General features: G+C 41.3%; 2 protein-coding genes across 2 annotated transcripts; both read left to right on the top strand.

Annotated features, from left to right (window-relative positions):
• The first annotated feature begins 940 nt into the window (after window positions 1-940).
• Window positions 941-2,011, top strand: LOC134934290 (gastrula zinc finger protein XlCGF17.1-like). Its single transcript, XM_063929755.1, has one exon. The coding sequence runs from the start codon at window positions 941-943 to the stop codon at window positions 2,009-2,011; it is 1,071 nt and encodes a 356-aa protein (XP_063785825.1).
• Window positions 2,012-12,068: 10,057 nt separating this feature from the next.
• On the top strand, window positions 12,069-13,391 carry LOC134934289 (gastrula zinc finger protein XlCGF52.1-like). Its single transcript, XM_063929754.1, has one exon. The coding sequence runs from the start codon at window positions 12,069-12,071 to the stop codon at window positions 13,389-13,391; it is 1,323 nt and encodes a 440-aa protein (XP_063785824.1).
• The last annotated feature ends 9,492 nt before the right edge of the window (window positions 13,392-22,883 follow it).

Here is a 22,883-nt window from a genome sequence, read left to right as displayed (position 1 = left end):
CTATGTTCTCATTGTGCCTGCACCCCGAGGTGGGCACGCAGCCAATAGCTAGGCACCCCTACTTCCCCTAAAACCTGGACACACAACCCTCTCTCTGCTGCCATATGCTCCCTTTGCCTGCACCCCAAGCTGGACACACAGCCAACAGATGGGCACTTGGGCACACAGCTATCTTCACGCTTGCTGCTGCCATATGCTCCCTGTGCCTGCACCTAAGCTTGACACATAGCCAATAGATGGGCACCCCCACTTCTCCCACAACTCCGGGCGCATAGCTGCCTGTGCATCAATGCTCATTCTGAAAATGTTAATTATCACCTGCTTTTGTTGAAAATAAGTGATGAGTAGACTACTTATTACTGTGGGATTATGTGTGTATTAAATAAATATATATATACTCTCTCAGTATATTGGACTCATGTGAACGACTATTTTTTTGTATATTAGTAGTGTGGTATAATATGTGCAATATGGACCTCATTCAGTAAAGAGTGCAGAGTCTGCTCTGATACCACTTCCCCCATAAAACTGTTTCATACATCTACACCTGTGTATTATATTAAGTATCAATAGCTGCTACAGGAAAATAGAGTTATACATTCTGCAAAATACACAAATATAAAAACAATGGTAAATGACTGAGTTATATTTGTTAGTGTATATAAAAATATATAAAGTTCATTATATATAGTCACACTGATACTGTAAAAGTAGAATTACCCCAGTAACCTTTATGCTGTTAAATATTTTTTTTTTCTTGCAGGACAACAAATTTACAGGATTTTAACCAAGAAGTTATTGTAGAAAGGGACATTTTTCTCTGATCAAACCAACTACAGGCATCATTTCTCCTTACACCTCTGAGGAATCACACAAGCTGTTCTCATTTTCTGGATAGAAGAAACATTCTACAGCTAATTTGTTTCTCATCTAATACATGATGAGTCTCCCAGGAGAGAAACCACATCTGTGCTCTGAATGTGACAAAAGCTTTACATATAAATCACATCTTCTCAGACATCAGAGGCAACACACAGGAGAGAGACCATTTCCATGTCCTGAGTGCAGCAAATGTTTTACCCAAAACTCATATCTTGTTTTACATCAGAGGAGTCACACAGAAGAGAAACCATTTCAATGCTCTGAATGTAGCAAGTGTTTTACCCACAAGCGAAACCTTGTTATTCATCAGATGACTCACACAGGAGAGAAACCATTTACATGTTCTGAATGCAGCAAACGTTTTACCCAAAAGCAAGACCTTGTTAGTCATCAGAGGACTCACACAGGAGAGAAACCATTTCAATGCTCTGAATGTAGCAAGTGTTTTACCCACAAGCAAGAACTTGTTAGTCATCAAAGGACTCACACAGGAGAGAAACCATTTCAATGCTCTGAATGTAGCAAGTGTTTTACCCACAAGCGAAACTTTGTTATTCATCAGATGACTCACACAGGAGAGAAACCATTTACATGTTCTGAATGCAGCAAACGTTTTACCCAAAAGCAAGACCTTGTTAGTCATCAGAGGACTCACACAGGAGAGAAACCATTTCAATGCTCTGAATGTAGCAAGTGTTTTACCCACAAGCATGAACTTGTTAGTCATCAAAGGACTCACACAGGAGTGAAACCATTTCAATGCTCTGAATGTAGCAAGTGTTTTACCAGGAAGCAAAACCTTGTTATTCATCAGATGACCCACACAGGAGAGAAACCATTTACATGTTCTGAATGCAGCAAATGTTTTACCCAAAAGTCACATCTTGTTAGACATCAGAAAATTCACACAAGAGATAAACTATTTCAATGCTCTGAATGTAGCAAGTGTTTTACCCACAAGCGAGACCTTGTTAGTCATCAGAGAACTCCCACAGGAGAGAAACCATTTACATATTTTGAATGCAGCAAGAATTTTTCCCAGATGTCACATCTTGTTTTACATCAGAGAGCTCACACAGGAGAGAAATCATTTACTGTAAATGTGCTCAATGCAGCAAGAGTTTTATAGATATGCAATATCTTGTTATACATCAGAGGATTCATACAGGAGAGAAGCCTTTTATTTGCTTTGAATGTAACAAGTGTTTTACTAGAAATATATCACTTATTAATCATGTGAGGAGTCACACTGAGGGCCTGATTGTATCCTGTGTTTCTTAAGTAAGTTAGCTTGTATCAATTCAATATGGTTATAATTGAGGTCATTTTTATTTTGTGAATGTAACTTATGTTTTATAGAAATTAATCTTGTTAAAGAATAGAGAGGAGAAACATCAATAGTTGATCCTCTGCACCAATGTGTGTAAAAAACAATGTGTAGGGTGAAACCCCCCAAAATTGCCTGATTTGATTAGTTATTTGTAAATATATATCTTCACTACCATGGTATAAGAGGCGCTACTACTGACACCTAATACAAAAGTATACAACACACAAGAGAGAGAACAGCAGTTTCTTGGTGTAGGGATCTGGATCAAAACATAACTTTAATTGTATTTTTATAAAAAGTAGATAATTCATATTAAAATATAATAGTGAAATATTAGAAAAGAAATACATGATAAAGTGATAAAAAAATATCACTGGGGTGCACCATTTATCCTTTTTTATTATATATTTATTTCCTATATTAAAATTGTACTGGTCTTCCCATTTTTCTTGCCCTACAGTGACTAGTACACCAACACACATATGCCTAATTGTTATAGTGACATGAGGTTTAGTTTTTATCATTTTGGGGCTGTTTATACTCCTGCTATTGTATGTTTAACTTTACCTTATTGTTTATTTTTGCTGTAAGCCTACTTAAAGTCAATAAAACAGATATTTAAAAATAAAATATTAATGGGGCTGGTGCAAGTGTCCTAAATAATGTGGATTGGATATATATAAAGTCTTTAACACAGTTTCAGCTTAGCAAATGTTGCAACAATTGTAACTAAAAGTCCCAGTTTCTAAAGTAATGGCATCTAGCTGGAGCCTCACCCATGCAGAGGTGGAACTGCAATTGTTGAAGCAGGTGAATTTAACCTGGCCCCTGAGATCTAAGGGGCCCACTGCTGCCCAGATTAGCAATGAGACATCCCCTGGAAGCGACTCCCCCATACACAATGTTTTGAGCATTTTTTTATTCATGGTCCAATGCAGGGAGCAGGGTGGGCCCCACTACCTGAGGGACTTGCCCCTTACCTTAGGTAGGCAGAGCTGACCTTGTGTGTGCTGTACAGACTAATAGAGGAGTCCTGCCACCTATCAGTGCTGTTGATCCCAGCCACATGTACAATTTTTCTGATTCTCTGATGTCTATGAATTAAAGGCAGCTCACATCGAGTGTATCTGGCACTGCCAGAGTCTCACATATATACATATATAAGAGAGCGCATTAAGTTTTTAGAACAGTTTATTACACTTGAAAACACTAAAAAAATACTTCATCACAAGTTTAATTGATTAAAACATTGGTAAAGTGGAAATACAAGCGGCACAAATGAGGAGAAGCTGGGCGGTGTGTAGCGGCAGTCGGCTGCTGCTCTCCTTACGGAAAGACTGCTGACCGCGGTCGGGGTGAGAACATTTTGTTGTTCCGGTAATCAAGCAACTCCAGCAAAGGAAAAATCCAGCAGCGCGCTGCCGCAGCCGGGCACTGCTTTTTCTGGAACTTGGTACCATCGATCCTGGTCGCAGTTAGGTGAGACCTAGTTCTCCATTAATTCACCCACTACTGGCAGGAACTTATAACACACTGTGCCATTAAGGTGATAAAGCCTAAGTGATTTATCAGCTGCCGTCCAGCGCACAAAATTGGCATACAGTCTATACCATTTAAAACTGGATTCAGACTCATAAAGTTTTGTATAGACACACGATACATATTCCATCAATATAAGTGGCATATATACAAGTTTCCCTTGTGGATAATTATCCAGAACACAGTATTGCTGGACATTATCAACTTTTGCCACACTAGTGAAAAGTAAAAGGAGCCAAAGGTGTCTATAATCTGCCAGCGGTAGCTGGGAATAGATGTGTAATAAGGACTGATATGCATATATATGAAAGGTTAATTCATTTGTACAACTGAATAGGAATATACATTGCAGTGTTTCTAATAGCTCCTTGGTGTTTTTATGTATTTAAAGGAGCAATCAATCAATTAAACTTGTGATAAAGTAATTTTTTTGTGTTTTAAAGTGTAATAAACTGTTCTAAAAACTTATTGCGCTCTCTTATATATGTATATGTGTGTAACCGTTTTATAGTATAACTTCAGATTACTATGTTGGAGCTGCTTTTAGGTTTTTTATATATAGAATTTCTGTGGTGACCAGCTTATAGTTAGGAATCTTTTTGCAAGATATCTATAGTAATTAAATATAATTTATTATTGCGCCTGAAATTATACTCACATACGGACGCATATTTAAATTTCCAATCCTTTGGTTGATTAATTGGTCCGTCTGTGTGTATATATAGTGCCTGTAAAAAGGGAAATCTATATTACTGTCAGAGTCTTCCTGACCTAGAGCTAAACTAAGGAAAGCACAAGGGGTGGTCACAGACAGAGCAGAGGCTACTGTGTTCCATGCCCCCTTTTCTCCACATTACACAGGACATTGTGCTTGTGCCCCTGTCACCCACTCTCTCTCTGCATCACTCACTGACCCCCCTTATAATGCCCCAGCCAACCACCTTACTTTAAACCTAAAAAGACAAATGGTTAATTGGCCAGAATGTAAAATGTTAATCTGTAAAAGAGAATGGATCTTCAAAGGATACATCCCAGCTTGTTGGTCTCATTGACATTGCCACTGTCCGGAGATAGTGGATCCATCTGTAATAATTGTGTACTCCGATCACCTCCCCTGATGTTAATAGGGATATGGTTTATAATCTTATGCCTCATTGTGGCTAAGGGGTGTTTAAAGTCCCTAAAGTGGTGAGCCACCGGTTGGTCTTGACATTTTCTTTCCTATGCTGCTTTAATTTCCTGCTGATGCAGAGCCTTTCTCTCACAGAATTGCCTGATAGTCTTTCCAACATATAAAAGTCCACGTGGGCAACTTATGTAGTAGATAACAAAATGGTGTATGGCCTACATCACAATACATTCCCAGAAAGACTAAAAAATCTCAATATGCATAGTTTGGAGCAGAGAAGGGAAAGGGGGACATGATCTAAACGTGCAAATATATCAAGTGTTTTAAAAAAGTCCAGGAGGGAAACATTCTCCAAATGAAGAGAAGCAATAGGACACAAGGACATGCACTGATACTGGATGAGGGGGAGGTTCAGGGGAAATTTGAGGAAAAATTACTTCACAGAAATTGTAGTGGACAAGTGGAATAGTCCCATCAGAAGTGGTAGAGGTTAAGACAGTAGAGCAATTTAAACATGCCTGGGATAGACATAAGGATATCCTGACAAAGAAAAATGGATCAAATAAGGTTTGAGATAAAAATATGGTAAAAAAGGGGCAGACTAGATTGGCCAAGTGGTTATCTGCCGTCAAATTCCATGTTTCTATGTTTCAATGACCCGAGACAAGATATCACGTGTTAAATCTTACTTGAATACCCGAATGCAGGTGCGAGAATGTGGGCCCACATTCCATGTATCGGTAAGTAGTACAATCGAGACACTTGTAACTTCCCGGTTGAGGAAAGTGTTTTACCCAAGCCCGAGATGTTAATATGGACCAGGATGTCACATAGATTTTTAGTCCTCCTGTAGCTAGGCATCAGTTTTGAATCATTTACTGCGTCAACTCCAGGGCAACCTGCAATAATAGGCCACAGTTCTTTACCAGTCCGCATGTTGGTATGACAGAATGGATGACATTGTTGTACAAATTGCATCCCTTGAGGACACCAAGTGCATGTTTAGAATGTAAGCTCTCACGAGTAGGGCCTTTTTCCCTCATGTGCTTAACCTTTTCTTACATTAAAAATCCTCAACTGCCCAAATACTGCAGTGTTTTGTCAACCTTAAAACTTATCTCTATGTCCTTTACTGGTGTAGTTATGCTTAGTTACCCTGTACTTGTCCTATATTGTCTTCAACTGTAAGTCACTGTTTTCTTGTTTTGATTATGTGCATATGTACTCTGCAATTGAGCACTGCGGAATCCTTGTGGCACCATATAAATACAGGATAATAATAATAATAATAATAATAATAATACATTCTCGGAATAGACAGAACTTGTTGCTTGACAGTTCTCAGGTGCATTGCATCGTAACCCCTGCTTATAAAGTGCATTGACTTCTCATCAATTCTAGCCTCTGCCTTAGCAGTGTTGTCAGAAATTCTTACTGCTCGGAAAAATTGTGAACAGGGGAGACAATTCCTAATGGAACTTGGATGTTTACTGTCCAATTTCAAAATGTTATTTTATTCCTGTTGGTTGGTTTCTTGTATAAGTCCATATATAAGTGAGCATTTTCCTGGGAGAGCTCGACATCTAGATAGTGTACTTTATTTTCACTGATTTCAAAATGAGTGGGGGTACTGCAAATGGAGGGGCACAGGGGGAGTACCATGAGTTGGGGAGGGTAGTTCCACAAGTGGGGGAGGGGAGTGCCGTGGGTAGAAAGGGGGGTGCCGCAGGGGGGGGGGGCGAGCAGATGGGGGTTTGGAGGTGTTTGTGAAAAGGGGTCAGTGGTGTAGCAGAAAGTGGGAGGGCAGAGAGAGCAGGAGAGCAGGGGAAAGCAGAGGGGCCAAAGGGATAGATATCACTCACCGTCACTGTGTGTGTGTGCTGTGTGGCTGCCAAGAACTGGTGACTGGAGGAGCTGTGTCACATGAGATGACAGCTTATCCTCACAATGCCGGAGCTCCCCAAGCTGTGGCCTCTTATAGGTGCTGGCAGCTGCCAGATATAATGTGAGTGGTGCTGATGCAGTACTGGATGCAGAGCTACATGTGGCCCCACACTGCTGTCGGCCTCCCAGGAACCTTCCCAGCAGCTTTCAAGCCAATCCGTCCCTGCAGCTTTATATGCGTCTCACACTATTTTAGATTTATCTATATCTTTGCACATTCTCCCCATCCTTGTGTGGATTTCCTCGGACTGCGCTTGTTTCTTTCCATACTCCAAAAATATACTGATAGGATAATTGGCTTCTTGCACAAAAAATTAACCATAGGGTGTGTGCTTGTATCTGTACCTGGGCAACTTAAGGTGTGTACACACGGTGAGATCCTTGCTATGTCTGATTTTGACTATGCGATTTCCCTTGAACTCCCCCAGAGCCCAGATTACACAGATTGTACAGATTTTTACTATCTGTGCTTGAGATTTTGTCTATGTGTGATTTTGTCTAAGTGCTAATTTTGACTATACTTTGTACTAGATAGTACACTAGATGGCCCAAGTGTTTTTTTATCTGGCATTAAAATCTATGTTTCTATGCTTTAGTAAGTGACCTTCGGAATATTTACGTCTCACTCGCTGTTCTACCTGCTCTTTGTATTTAAATGAGTGATACAAATTTGGTAATTTTTAGACATTTAAATTTGAGACATCTAAATGTCAGTAAATATTAATACGTGGTTCTTGGCAGTACCCTAGGAACACGCGTAGCAGACACAGTAAAAAGTGACAGGACCATTTTTGTAGTTTATTAAATTCTACACACTGCAGTCCAATGCAATTCAAATTTAAATGTGATTGTCCGTTTGGACATTATCATTCACGCAATGCAAGCCACACATTATATCAATATTCCAACCCCCTTTTCATCCCGTTAGGGGAGGTTTATTAAAATTCTAATTATGTAGCTTCCAGTGGCGTACGGTGAGGTCAGTGGCTGGTAATGCACTACAGCCATAATGTCCACCGAATCTGCCAATGACCCCTACTACTAACGAGCCAATGCCCGCTACTGCCCCTGAGTCGATACCCGCTGCCACCGCCACCGGCTTACAAACTCGCCCAACATAAACTGACCAAGCCCTACGCCAATAATTTGTATCTCACTCCGATGCCGCCAATGCCCGCTGCCTGCCTGCTCATTATACATTTTATATATTGTAATTTTTTTAGAAAATTTTAGAGTGTTTGGGACAGGAAGGGAGTGAGAGGAGGACATGAATGCAATTCTGTTGTCCAGGGCTTCCATTAACTTAATGGAGAAGGGTCTGAATGGGTTAAAAAATAAAAATGCGTGAGGTGCCCCCTCCTTAGTATAACCAGCCTCGGGCTCTTTGAGTCGGTCTTGGTTTTTTAAATACTGGGGAAAAATTGTACAGGGGTTCTTCATATTTAGACAATCAAAACCGGGCTCTTAGTCTGGTCCTGGTTCCAAAAAAATGTGGGACAAAAGATGTAGGGGTCCCCCGTATTTTTAAAACCAGCACCGGGATCCACTTGCCAGGGACATAATGCCACAGCCGGGGGACACATTTACGTAGGTTGTGGCATTACCCCAACTAGTCACCCCTGGCCGGGGTTCCCTGGAGGAGTGGGGACCCCATAAATCAAAGGGTCCCCCCCCTCCAGGCACCCAAGGGCCATTGGTGAAGCCCGAGGCTGTCCCCAGCACCCCTGGGCGGTGGGTGCCAGGCGGATAGTCATGAGTGTTAAAAAAAGAATATTGTTTTTTTTGTTGTGGAACTACAAGGCCCAGCAAGCATCCCCCTCTTGCTGGTACTTGGAGGACCTCAAGTACCAGCATGTGGGCAAATAACGGGCTCACTGGTACCTGTAGTTCTACAACAAAAACAATACCCAAATAAAAACACAACGCACACACTGTGAAAGTAAAATGTTATTATAACACACTTACACACTCACACATACTTACCTACATCCCACGCCGAGAATCACGTCCACTTGTCCAGTAGAATCCAATAGTGGCACCTGTAAAAGTGAATGAAAATAAATAGTTACAGGGGGGGGAACAAAAAGAGAGAGAGAAAGAGAGGGGAACATGCTCACTTGTCTCTCCGGCCCATTGCTTAGTAACGGGACGAGACGCCTGGCAACAACAAGCAGTCTGAGTGGAGGCTGTAGAGACGGGATCTGGAGGTGGACGGCTGCAGAGACGGATGGGATGGCCCAGTGTAGAGGTGAGCACTGCGGGGACATTTTAGACAAACCAAATAGAAAACTAACTCACACCTCACTCCTGCTTCAGCCCCGACACTCCCAACGCCGGTCACAGCCCCCGGGTCCCGCACCTCTTCCGCCTCCAGCATCGCGTGGGTGACTGGACAGCGGATCCAGCACTGGATCCGCTGCCCAATCACAGGTGTCTCACTGACATGGGGGTGGTGTCCCTGTCAGCGAGGCAACTCTTTCAGTGACGCTTTCCCTATCTTTTTGAATGGGCTTATACAGCCCAGTGCTTGGCCCCGCCCTCCGCTCTGCCCCAGTTCCCATTATCTATAGGAGGCACCACTATCATTGCCTCCCAAATGCATTTGAATGCATCAAATTATTACAATTAAATAAAGAAGATACTTATGACACAGACTATGTGTAATAAGTATCTTCTTTGTATGATTGTAATAATTAATCACAAGGGAGGCACAACCTCCCCTGCCTCCCCTGACTGCACGTCCCTGGTAGTTTCCTATTTCTCACCTGAAGAATACCTATGTTACATTTCAGCTTCCTAACATATCATGAAGGAAGAGAATTAGTGATGAGTGAGTGAGTGAGTGAGTGAGGGCTTTCGCAATTATATATAGCATTTATATATACATATAGTATTTTTAATTTTTTTCAAAATTTGTGCAAACTTTTTCTTGGTGCTTTATATGTGTCATTTTGATTATATTTACAGTGAATCATTGTGATGTTCCTGCTGCTGATACTGTATGTAGAAAAGATCTGTCTTCCTAAACTCTGCCTGAACAATAGGTGACTCATAAACAATGGACTCTTTAGTGGCATAACAGAGGATGCTGTGATCTAATTAGAATGCAACGTGTTACCCCTGACAGGGTGTAATTAGCAATTCCCATTGTAGTAAGGGACTTTAGGAATATTTACACTTCATTTACAAGACAAGGAGCTGGGCACGAGAAGCTGATGTGCTGAATGACTATATACTAATGTTATGACACCCTAATTTACATGTCACCTCTAAGTGTAAGAATTCCTTCTGCCCATCCTGGGAATTACTGGGGAGAGATGGGGGAGGAGTGACTATAAATAGGCTGTATCAGGCCACTGATAGCTGATGGAGGAGCTGCTGGATGAGTTACTGGTTGGAGAGCTGGGCAGATGGTACAGTAAGAGAAAGAAAGGATCTCTAGAGTAAGGTGATTATATTATACACATGAATATATTGATATATACATAAATATTTGTAGATGTTATTTTGTAGATCTTGTCCTGTTGTCAATACTTAAAAAGTTTTATTTAAAAAATTGTTATATAGTTAGTATTACAATATAATAGAATTATATTTCATAGGGCAAACTACTGTGAACTTTATATTCTATATTTGGAATTATCATATAAATATTTTAAAAGAAAAATATGAAGATAACACGCTGTATATGACACAGAATTATCATATAAGTCGTAGTGTAGGTAGATATTCATGAATCACTATGTAACTGAATGTAAGTCCATAATAAATGTGTAAGTATATTTATGGGCACTTACAGTCTGTCACTTATGTGTATGGGCCAGATACGTAGCAGCAGGAATAATTTAGTTGTCCCTTAATCGTGACGACCAACTTTTGGTTGAACATTTGCTTAAATTTAGTCCAAAACTGTTTAATACTCAGCAATCTCAAACTTTAAATTGTATATACTGTAGTAAAATTATAGTGTCATGTATATATGATTATCTATATAGTCTCTATTAGGTACTACATAATTATCACTTATTATAATTATGTTTTAAACTCAATGCAAGTTTAAAAAAGCTTTCAGGGACTATCATCATGTCTCTAACAAATGTATCATTTATGGAAAACTGCTCTTTCTGCTGAGACAGCTTTCAGAGGTGAGAGACTTTTCTCCTGCTTCCATGGTTCTTGTCATATTTATACCCACATCAGTGGATCCGGTCACCGTGACTTCATTGCCCCTTCACCCTACCCACACAGCCAACAGCTGTGCCCCTACAACCCTGGGCACACAGCTCTCTCCTTGCTCTCGACTGCTATGTTCTCATTGTGCCTGCACCCCGAGGTGGGCACGCAGCCAATAGCTAGGCACCCCTACTTCCCCTAAAACCTGGACACACAACCCTCTCTCTGCTGCCATATGCTCCCTTTGCCTGCACCCCAAGCTGGACACACAGCCAACAGATGGGCACTTGGGCACACAGCTATCTTCACGCTTGCTGCTGCCATATGCTCCCTGTGCCTGCACCTAAGCTTGACACATAGCCAATAGATGGGCACCCCCACTTCTCCCACAACTCCGGGCGCATAGCTGCCTGTGCATCAATGCTCATTCTGAAAATGTTAATTATCACCTGCTTTTGTTGAAAATAAGTGATGAGTAGACTACTTATTACTGTGGGATTATGTGTGTATTAAATAAATATATATATACTCTCTCAGTATATTGGACTCATGTGAACGACTATTTTTTTGTATATCAGTAGTCTGGTATAATATGTGCAATATGGACCTCATTCAGTAAAGAGTGCAGAGTCTGCTCTGATACCACTTCCCCCATAATACTGTTTCATACATCTACACCTGTGTATTATATTAAGTATCAATAGCTGCTACAGGAAAATAGAGTTATACATTCTGCAAAATACACAAATATAAAAACAATGGTAAATGACTGAGTTATATTTGTTAGTGTATATAAAAATATATAAAGTTCATTATATATAGTCACACTGATACTGTAAAAGTAGAATTACCCCAGTAACCTTTATGCTGTTAAATATATTTTTTTTCTTGCAGGACAACAAATTTACAGGATTTTAACCAAGAAGTTATTGTAGAAAGGGACATTTTTCTCTGATCAAACCAACTACAGGCATCATTTCTCCTTACACCTCTGAGGAATCACACAAGCTGTTCTCATTTTCTGGATAGAAGAAACATTCTACAGCTAATTTGTTTCTCATCTAATACATGATGAGTCTCCCAGGAGAGAAACCACATCTGTGCTCTGAATGTGACAAAAGCTTTACATATAAATCACATCTTCTCAGACATCAGAGGCAACACACAGGAGATAGACCATTTCCATGTCCTGAGTGCAGCAAATGTTTTACCCAAAACTCAGATCTTGTTTTACATCAGAGGAGTCACACAGAAGAGAAACCATTTCAATGCTCTGAATGTAGCAAGTGTTTTACCCACAAGCGAAACCTTGTTATTCATCAGATGACTCACACAGGAGAGAAACCATTTACATGTTCTGAATGCAGCAAACGTTTTACCCAAAAGCAAGACCTTGTTAGTCATCAGAGGACTCACACAGGAGAGAAACCATTTCAATGCTCTGAATGTAGCAAGTGTTTTACCCACAAGCAAGAACTTGTTAGTCATCAAAGGACTCACACAGGAGAGAAACCATTTCAATGCTCTGAATGTAGCAATTGTTTTACCCACAAGCGAAACCTTGTTATTCATCAGATGACTCACACAGGAGAGAAACCATTTACATGTTCTGAATGCAGCAAACGTTTTACCCAAAAGCAAGACCTTGTTAGTCATCAGAGGACTCACACAGGAGAGAAACCATTTCAATGCTCTGAATGTAGCAAGTGTTTTACCCACAAGCATGAACTTGTTAGTCATCAAAGGACTCACACAGGAGAGAAACCATTTCAATGCTCTGAATGTAGCAAGTGTTTTACCCACAAGCGAGGCCTTGTTAGTCATCAGATGACTCACACAGGAGAGAAACCATTTCAATGCTCTGAATGCAGCAAGTGTTTTACCCACAAGCGAGACCTTGTTAGTCATCAGAGGACTCACACAGGAGAGAAACCATTTCAATGCTCTGAATGTAGCAAGTGTTTTACCCACAAGCAAGACCTTGTTAGTCATCAATGGACTCACACAGGAGAGAAACCATTTCAATGCTCTGAATGTAGCAAGTGTTTTACCAGGAAGCAAAACCTTGTTATTCATCAGATGACCCACACAGGAGAGAAACCATTTACATGTTCTGAATGCAGCAAATGTTTTACCCAAAAGTCACATCTTGTTAGACATCAGAAAATTCACACAAGAGATAAACTATTTCAATGCTCTGAATGTAGCAAGTGTTTTACCCACAAGCGAGACCTTGTTAGTCATCAGAGAACTCCCACAGGAGAGAAACCATTTACATATTTTGAATGCAGCAAGAATTTTTCCCAGAAGTCACATCTTGTTTTACATCAGAGAGCTCACACAGGAGAGAAATCATTTACTGTAAATGTGCTCAATGCAGCAAGAGTTTTATAGATATGCAATATCTTGTTATACATCAGAGGATTCATACAGGAGAGAAGCCTTTTATTTGCTTTGAATGTAACAAGTGTTTTACTAGAAATATATCACTTATTAATCATGTGAGGAGTCACACTGAGGGCCTGATTGTATCCTGTGTTTCTTAAGTAAGTTAGCTTGTATCAATTCAATATGGTTATAATTGAGGTCATTTTTATTTTGTGAATGTAACTTATGTTTTATAGAAATTAATCTTGTTAAAGAATAGAGAGGAGAAACATCAATAGTTGATCCTCTGCACCAATGTGTGTAAAAAACAATGTGTAGGGTGAAACCCCCCAAAATTGCCTGATTTGATTAGTTATTTGTAAATATATATCTTCACTACCATGGTATAAGAGGCGCTACTACTGACACCTAATACAAAAGTATACAACACACAAGAGAGAGAACAGCAGTTTCTTGGTGTAGTGATATGGATCAAAACATAACTTTAATTGTATTTTTATAAAAAGTAGATAATTCATATTAAAATATAATAGTGAAATATTAGAAAATAAATACATGATAAAGTGATAAAAAAATATCACTGGGGTGCACCATTTATCCTTTTTTATTATATATTTATTTCCTATATTAAAATTGTACTGGTCTTCCCATTTTTCTTGCCCTACAGTGACTAGTACACCAACACACATATGCCTAATTGTTATAGTGACATGAGGTTTAGTTTTTCTCATTTTGGGGCTGTTTATACTCCTGCTATTGTATGTTTAACTTTACCTTATTGTTTATTTTTGCTGTAAGCCTACTTAAAGTCAATAAAACAGATATTTAAAAATAAAATATTAATGGGGCTGGTGCAAGTGTCCTAAATAATGTGGATTGGATATATATAAAGTCTTTAACACAGTTTCAGCTTAGCAAATGTTGCAACAATTGTAACTAAAAGTCCCAGTTTCTAAAGTAATGGCATCTAGCTGGAGCCTCACCCATGCAGAGGTGGAACTGCAATTGTTGAAGCAGGTGAATTTAACCTGGCCACTGAGATCTAAGGGGCCCACTGCTGGCCAGATTAGCAATGAGACATCCCCTGGAAGCGACTCCCCCATACACAATGTTTTGAGCATTTTTTATTTATGGTCCAATGCAGGGAGCAGGGTGGGCCCCACTACCTGAGGGACTTGCCCCTTACCTTAGGTAGGCAGAGCTGACCTTGTGTGTGCTGTACAGACTAATAGAGGAGTCCTGCCACCTATCAGTGCTGTTGATCCCAGCCACATGTACAATTTTTCTGATTCTCTGATGTCTATGAATTAAAGGCAGCTCACAACCAGTGTATCTGGCACTGCCAGAGTCTCACATATATACATATATAAGAGAGCGCATTAAGTTTTTAGAACAGTTTATTACACTTGAAAACACTAAAAAAATACTTCATCACAAGTTTAATTGATTAAAACATTGGTAAAGTGGAAATACAAGCGGCACAAATGAGGAGAAGCTGGGCGGTGTGTAGCGGCAGTCGGCTGCTGCTCTCCTTACGGAAAGACAACTGACCGCGGTCGGGGTGAGAACATTTTATTGTTCCGGTAATCAAGCAACTCCAGCAAAGGAAAAATCCAGCAGCGCGCTGCCGCAGCCGGGCACTGCTTTTTCTGGAACTTGGTACCATCGATCCTGGTCGCAGTTTGGTGAGACCTAGTTCTCCATTAATTCACCCACTACTGGCAGGAACTTATAACACACTGTGCCATTAAGAGGATAAAGCCTAAGTGATTTATCAGCTGCCGTCCAGCGCACAAAATTGGCATACAGTCTATACCATTTAAAACTGGATTCAGACTCATAAAGTTTTGTATAGACACACGATACATATTCTATCAATATAAGTGGCATATATACAAGTTTCCCTTGTGGATAATTATCCAGAACACAGTATTGCTGGACATTATCAACATTTGCCACACTAGTGAAAAGTAAAAGGAGCCAAAGGTGTCTATGATCTGCCAGCGGTAGCTGGGAATAGATGTGTAATAAGGACTGATATGCATATATATGAAAGGTTAATTAATTTGTACAACTGAATAGGAATATACACTGCAGTGTTTCTAATAGCTCCTTGGTGTTTTTATGTATTTAAAGGAGCAATCAATCAATTAAACTTGTGATAAAGTAATTTTTTTGTGTTTTAAAGTGTAATAAACTGTTCTAAAAACTTATTGCGCTCTCTTATATATGTATATGTGTGTAACCGTTTTATAGTATAACTTCAGATTACTATGTTGGAGCTGCTTTTAGGTTTTTTATATATAGAATTTCTGTGGTGACCAGCTTATAGTTAGGAATCTTTTTGCAAGATATCTATAGTAATTAAATATAATTTATTATTGCGCCTGAAATTATACTCACATACGGACGCATATTTAAATTTCCAATCCTTTGGTTGATTAATTGGTCCGTCTGTATGTATATATAGTACCTGTAAAAAGGGAAATCTATATTACTGTCAGAGTCTTCCTGACCTAGTGCTAAACTAAGGAAAGCACAAGGGGTGGTCACAGACAGAGCAGAGGCTACTGTGTTCCATGCCCCCTTTTCTCCACATTACACAGGACATTGTGCTTGTGCCCCTGTCACCCACTCTCTCTCTGCATCACTCACTGACCCCCCTTATCAGGGCCGGTACAAGGGTGTTCGGCACCCCCCCTGCAAGCTATAAATTTGTGCCCTCCCAAACTTTACAAAGGTACAGCACACGTCGAAAAAGGGTTGTGATCTCACAAGGAAGGGGCATGGCCACACAATTGTACCCCCATTTAAAACGCCCCGAGTAGTGGCACTGCTTACATATAACGCCACAGTAGTAGCACCACTTACACATAACAACCTCAGTAGAAGCACAGCTTACACGTAATGACCCAGTAGTAGAACCGCTTAAACATAATAAACCCAGTAGTAGCGCAGTTTACACATAATTCCTCCAGTAGTAGCGCCACTTACACATAATGCCCCAGTAGTAGTGCAGCTTACACGTAACACCCCAGTAGTAGCGCAGCTTACATGTAACGCTCCAGTAGTAGCGTAGCTTACATGTAAAGCCCCAGTAGTAGCGCAACTTACATGTAATGCACCAGTAGTAACACCTCAGTAGTAGCGCAGCTTACACGTAATGCCAGTATTAATGCAGCTTACATGTAATGCCCCAGTAATAGCGCAGATTGAACATAATGCCCCTGTACCAATGCCCCAGTAGTAACGTCCCAGTAGTAATGCAGCTTATATGTAAGGCCCCAGTAGTAGAGCAGCTTGCATATAACGCTCCAGTAGTAACGCCCCAGTAGTAGCACAGCTTACATGTAATGCCCCAGTAGTAACGCCCCAGTAGGAGCACAGTTTACACGTAACGCCCCAGGAGTAACGCCCCAGTAGTAGCACAGCTTACAGGTAACTCCCCAGAAGTAGTGCATCTTACACATAACACCCCAGTATTAATGCAGATTACACGTAAAGCCCCAGTAGTAATGCCCCAGTAGTAGCGCAGCTTGCACATAACTTCCCAGTAGTAACGCCCCAGTAGTAGCGCAGCTTACACATAACGCCCCAGTAGTAACGCCTCAGTAGTAGCACAGCTTATACGTAATGCCCCAGTAGTAGTGCATCTTACACATAACGCCCCAGCAGTAACGCCTCAGTAGTAGCACAGCTTACACGTAACACCCCAGTAGTAGTGCATCTTACACATAACACTCCAGTATTAATGTAGATTACACGTAAAACCCCAGTAGTAACTCCCCAGTGGTAGTGTATCTTACACATAAAGCACCAGTAGTAATGCAGCTTACATGTAATGCTCCAGTAGTAAAGCCCCAGTAGTAGCGCAGCTTACACATAACGCCCCAGTAGTAACGCCTCAGTAGTAGCACAGCTTATACGTAACGCCCCAGTAGTAGTGCATCTTACACATAACGCCCCAGCAGTAACGCCTCAGTAGTAGCACAGCTTACACGTAACACCCCAGTAGTAGTGCATCTTACACATAACACTCCAGTATTAATGTAGATTACACGTAAAACCCCAGTAGTAACTCCCCAGTGATAGTGTATCTTACACATAAAGCACCAGTAGTAATGCAGCTTACATGTAATGCTCCAGTAGTAAAGCCCCAGTAGTAGCGCAGCTTACACATAACGCCCTAGTAGTAATGCCTCAGTAGTAGCACAGCTTATACGTAACGCCCCAGTAGTAGCACAGCTTACATGTAACGTCCCAGTAGTAATGCAGCTTACATGTAGCGCCCCAGTAGTAGCGCAGCTTGCACGTAACACCCCAGTAGTAACGCCCCAATAGTAGCGCAGCTTACATGCAATACCTCCACAGAAGTGCAGTTTATTCACCCCCCTCCCCTGCACACATACACATACATAAATACACATACATACATATACACACACACATACACACAAGCATGCAGGTAAAGTAATCACAGCGGCAGATGGTAATAGACTTAAATATCAGCAATCGGATAACCCAATGGAATCACACAGAGTAGCTATCACAAAGTAAGTAATAGTCCTCAATGCACAGAAGTCAGATAAATGCTTTTTGTAATATTAGGCATCAATATGGTGGCAATCATGGAAGATGCATTGCTGATAATGGAAGTTCATAGATGCAGTCAGCTAACAACTTGTACAGATGTAATGAGCTGATACTGACCAGAGAGACGTAATACTGGTGGTGCAGAGTTGATGGCGAATTACCCATGATGCTGATTCGATGGTGAAACACAGATGATGAGGGATCAATGATTGAACATCAATAGTGGAAGGAATTGTTGATGGCACACCAATGGTGACAAAAATCAATGATAGCACAACGACGGTAACAGGAATTGATGATGTCACACTGAAAGTAACCAGAATCAATGATGGGTCACTGATTTTATCAGGAATGATTTTGGAGCATTGATGGAATCAGGTGGCACAACTGGATGGAAATTGATGCATGTCTCTTTAAGTGGATAGAATCACAGTGCCTGACAAAGCCGCCCAGTTGAAACGTGCACGTCAGACGGACAGCGCATGTACACGCTGCCACCGTGATCATGATTGCGAGTATAGGTGCTGCCTAACATGAATGGATACCAGACGGGGAAGCCACATCAGATAAGTCCCGCTGGAAGTGGCAGCGCTAGTTAACAGTGAATGAATAGACACTGCAGCATTTATTGTATTCACTTGTGCTGCAGATTTCGAACATTCAACAGACTCTGTATAGCATCCATAAAAAACAAGGCGCTATGGCAAATTTGATGCTTACATATTATCGCTTCAAGCACCTAACTTAGGGGTAATTCAGAGTTGATTTCAAAGCTGCGTTTTCTCACAGCTTGCGATCAGGTCTAAACTGCGCATACGTATACACCGCAATGCGCAGGTGCGCCGGACGAATACACAGGGCATTGGGCACAGCGGCGGGCTGGTGCGAAAAAAATTGTCGCACAGGCGATCGCAAGGTGATGGACAGGAAGAAGGTATTTGTGGGTGGCAACTGACCATTTTTAGGGAGTGTCTGGAGAAACGCAGGCGTGTCCAAGTGTTTGCAGGGTGGGTGTCTGACATCAATTCTGGTCCCAAACAAGCAGAAGCGATCGCAGTGGGTGAGTACATATTAGACTACTCAGAAACTGCACAAAATCTGTTTGTGCAGCTCTGGTACACATACGATTGCACACTTGCACAACTAAAATACACTCCCCTGTGGGCGACGACTATGCAAATGCAGGACTGAAAAAAAAACCCTACCGAGTGATCAATTCTGAATGAGGCCCTTAATCACATTTATACCATATGTCTCCATCTACATGTATATATGTATGTATAGACTATTTTTAGGCAATAGGTAATACAAGGTTTCTGTAGCGATTTATAGGCATGATTACTACATGGTGTACAGTAGGGTATCCCCTATCACAGACAATTGTGATCCTTTTCCACTATACACATCTGTAAATTACTGCATTTTTCATAGAAAATCTTTCAGACACCCAGTGATTTTTAATTCTTCACTCAATTTCTGTGCTCTCTCATCAGTTGCCTAGTTACTAGGACACCATCAGCAGAAGCACACCTTATTCCATGTAGAAGCACCTGTGGGTTCTCTCATCTACAATTCAGTTTCCTATTATATGATTGTGGACAGCAGAAATCCTGGGTGTTTCCTACCTGTGAAACTTTCTCAATATCTATCACTTTAAATGGGCTGTCTAATATAATCTAAGAGTGGAATTCTTTATGACTAGAGTCCTATTTGGATAATTATCCTTACTTTATTGCTATCCATGAAATAAATTATTATTTAATTTCAAACCAAAGTACCATTTTTCTACACAAATGTAATATTACCAATTTTCATTATCAACATTTCATTAAGCTTATACGTATTAAGCATTAATAAAAACTAATTGCACATATGACCCTCTCCCCTGTACTCTCATTAACCAGTGCCAATCTATGGGCACATCAAGAGTTAAAAGCAGATACAGGTCTTTGGGGCACAAGTGTGTACTATGTGGTTCACTCATTGTAAATGTGATGCTTATGTTGCAGATTTCCAAATGCAGAAACCCAGTACAAGTTACATGTGTCCTTCGTCCTTCTGACATTTCCTTCTAGGATTACAACGAGACTAAGGGGCTAATTCAGACCTGATTGTAGCAGCAAATTTTTTAGCAGTTGGGCAAAACAATGTTCCAGTGCAGGTGGGGCAGATATAACATGTGCAGAGAGAGTTAGATTTGGGTGGGGGGTGTTCAAGCTGAAATCTAAATTGTAGTGTAAAAATAAAGCATTCAGAAATAACTCTGCACAGAAACAAAATAACCCACCCAAAATCTAACTCTCTCCCAAATATTATATCTGCCACACCTGCAGTGCACATGGGCCCTCATTCCGAGTTGTTCGCTCGCAAGCTGCTTTTAGCAGCTTTGCACACGCTAAGCCGCCGCCTACTGGGAGTGAATCTTAGCTTAATAAAATTGCCAACAAAAGATTAGCAAAATTGCGAATAGACACTTCTTAGCAGTTTCTGAGTAGCTCCACACTTACTCGGCATCTGCGATCAGTTCAGTGCTTGTCGTTCCTGGTTTGATGTCACAAACACACCCAGCGTTTGCCCAGACACTCCCCCGTTTCTCCAGCCACTCCCGCGTTTTTTCCAGAAACGGTAGCGTTCCAGAAACTGGGAGTTTTCCCATAAAACGCCCAGTTTCCGCCCAGAAACACCCACTTCCTGTCAATCACATTGCGATCACCAGAACGAAGAAAAAACCTTGTAATGCCGTGAGTAAAATACCAAACTTCATAGCAAATTTACTTGGCGCAGTCGCACTGTGGACACTGCGCATTAGCGACTAATCGCTCCGTTGCGAGAAAAAATATAACGAGCGAACAACTTGGAATGACCCCCATGGTTTTGCCCAACTGCTAACAAATGTGCTGCTACGATCAGGTCTCAATTTCCCCCTTAAACCGTCTGAAAAAGACATACAGTAGAAGGGACTCTCTATACATACCCTTACTTAATATACCAAGAGTGTCAAAACTTACCACATCCAGAGTTAATATCACATGTATATCTAACCACATTGCTCTTTGTTATACGTTATCTATAGCAGAAATGTGTATGGCAGTATATGTGTCAAAACTGAAGGCTGAGGCTAACTTAGAGAGGCCTCAGTTATAGGGGCTGGCATGTACATGAAGTCTAAGAACCGGTAGCTCAAAGGCATGACCATAACAATGGAGTTTGAAAAAACAAAGTTAGTTTATTGACACAGGTGCACAGAGGTTGAAGTGTTACTGAAGTTGATGAAAGAACACAAGTTAGTTTATTGACACAGGTGCTCAGAGGTTGAAGTGGTACTGAAGATGATGAAGGAATACTGATGGAGCTAGAGATCGATGGCAAAAAACCAATGTAGCTGGAGATCGATGACGGAACACCAATGTAGCTGGAGATAGATGGCGGAACACCAATGTAGCTGGAGATCGATGGCGGACACCGATGTAGCTGGGGATCGATAGCGGAACACCAATGGTGCCAGGCAGGGCTGCAAGCAGGATGGAACTCAGGTGTCAGGGCAGAATGGAATCTCCCGGAGCAATGTAACCTGGAAGCAGCTGAGAGCTATACCAAAGCACCACTGGAAGCTGGAAGCAAAACGGGAAGCTGGAAGCCAGTGACGGATCACTGCAGATCGCAGAATGCAAAGCTGGAACACTGCGGAGTCAGGCTGCACCGCAGGATGGTAACTGGTGCGGGTCTCTTAGTGGAGCTGGATCACAGGATTTGGAATACATGGAAGAACAAGCTGGAGAAACCACAGACAAGAGAGACATGTATCACTGGGTTAGACAACCAAAGCACGGACAATTAGGCATCCTTAATGCAGGATATTTATACCAGCTGGGAAGCAGGTATTGGCTGGGTAATTAGGCAGAGTCCAGAGTGCAGCTGCTGGGTAATTAGGCAGAGACCAGAGTGCAGCTGATGAGAAATTACCCAGATATTGACAGCATACCCCCTTTTAGAAGTGGCCCCAGGACACTTCTTAGGCTCGAGAGGAAATCTGGCATGGAAAGCCTGAACCAACTTGGGAGCATGGGCATCCAATGCATTAGTCCAGGAGTGTTCCTCAGGGCCATAGCCCTTCCAATCAATCAGGTACTGAAGATGACCATACCGGAAGCGTGAGTCCAGAATCTTGGTGACCTGATACTCAGCACCATGTTGAGTATGGACCTTAGGTACGATGGGGAGCGCAGAATGAAAACAATTCAGGATGACTGGCTTGAGGAGAGAGATATGAAATGTCCTGGGAATCTTGAGCTTGTAAGCAACTGTATTGACAACTTGATCAATCTGGAAAGGACCAACATAGCGAGGAGCAAACTTCATACTTGGGACTTTCAAGCTTAGATTTTTGGTAGACAGGTAACCAAAATCACCAGGCTTGAGGGACGGAATTGCCCTATGCTTCTTATCCGCAAACTTCTTGTATCTTGAGGAAGCTTTTAGAAGAGCTGCCCAGACATTCTTCCAGTTTTGGGAAAACTGACGAAGGGTAATATCAACTTCAGGCACAGATGTTGCTGGAAGCGGTTGAAACTCTGGAACCTTTGGATGGAACCCGTAGTTGGTAAAGAATGGTGTGGAAGAAGACTAAGAATGGTACTGATTGTTGTGACAAAATTTGGCCCATGGAAGGAGATAAACGCAGTCGTCTTGAGAAGAGGATACATAGATCCGGAGGAAGGCCTCCAAGTCCTGATTCACCCTCTTTGTTTGCCCATTGGTTTGGGAGTGTTAAACAGTAGAGAATTTTAACTTGACTTGGAGTGCCAAACATAGACTTCGCCAGAATTTGGCTACAAATTGGACACCTCTGTCGGAAATGATCTCTTTAGAGAGACCATTTAGTCTGAAGATCTCTTGGATGAAGAT

This window comes from Pseudophryne corroboree, chromosome 6, assembly GCF_028390025.1.
Source record: "Pseudophryne corroboree isolate aPseCor3 chromosome 6, aPseCor3.hap2, whole genome shotgun sequence".
Lineage (NCBI taxonomy): Eukaryota > Metazoa > Chordata > Amphibia > Anura > Myobatrachidae > Pseudophryne > Pseudophryne corroboree.
The sequence above is the reverse complement of the archived record's forward strand: the minus strand, read 5'-3'. Positions and strand labels throughout refer to the sequence as shown.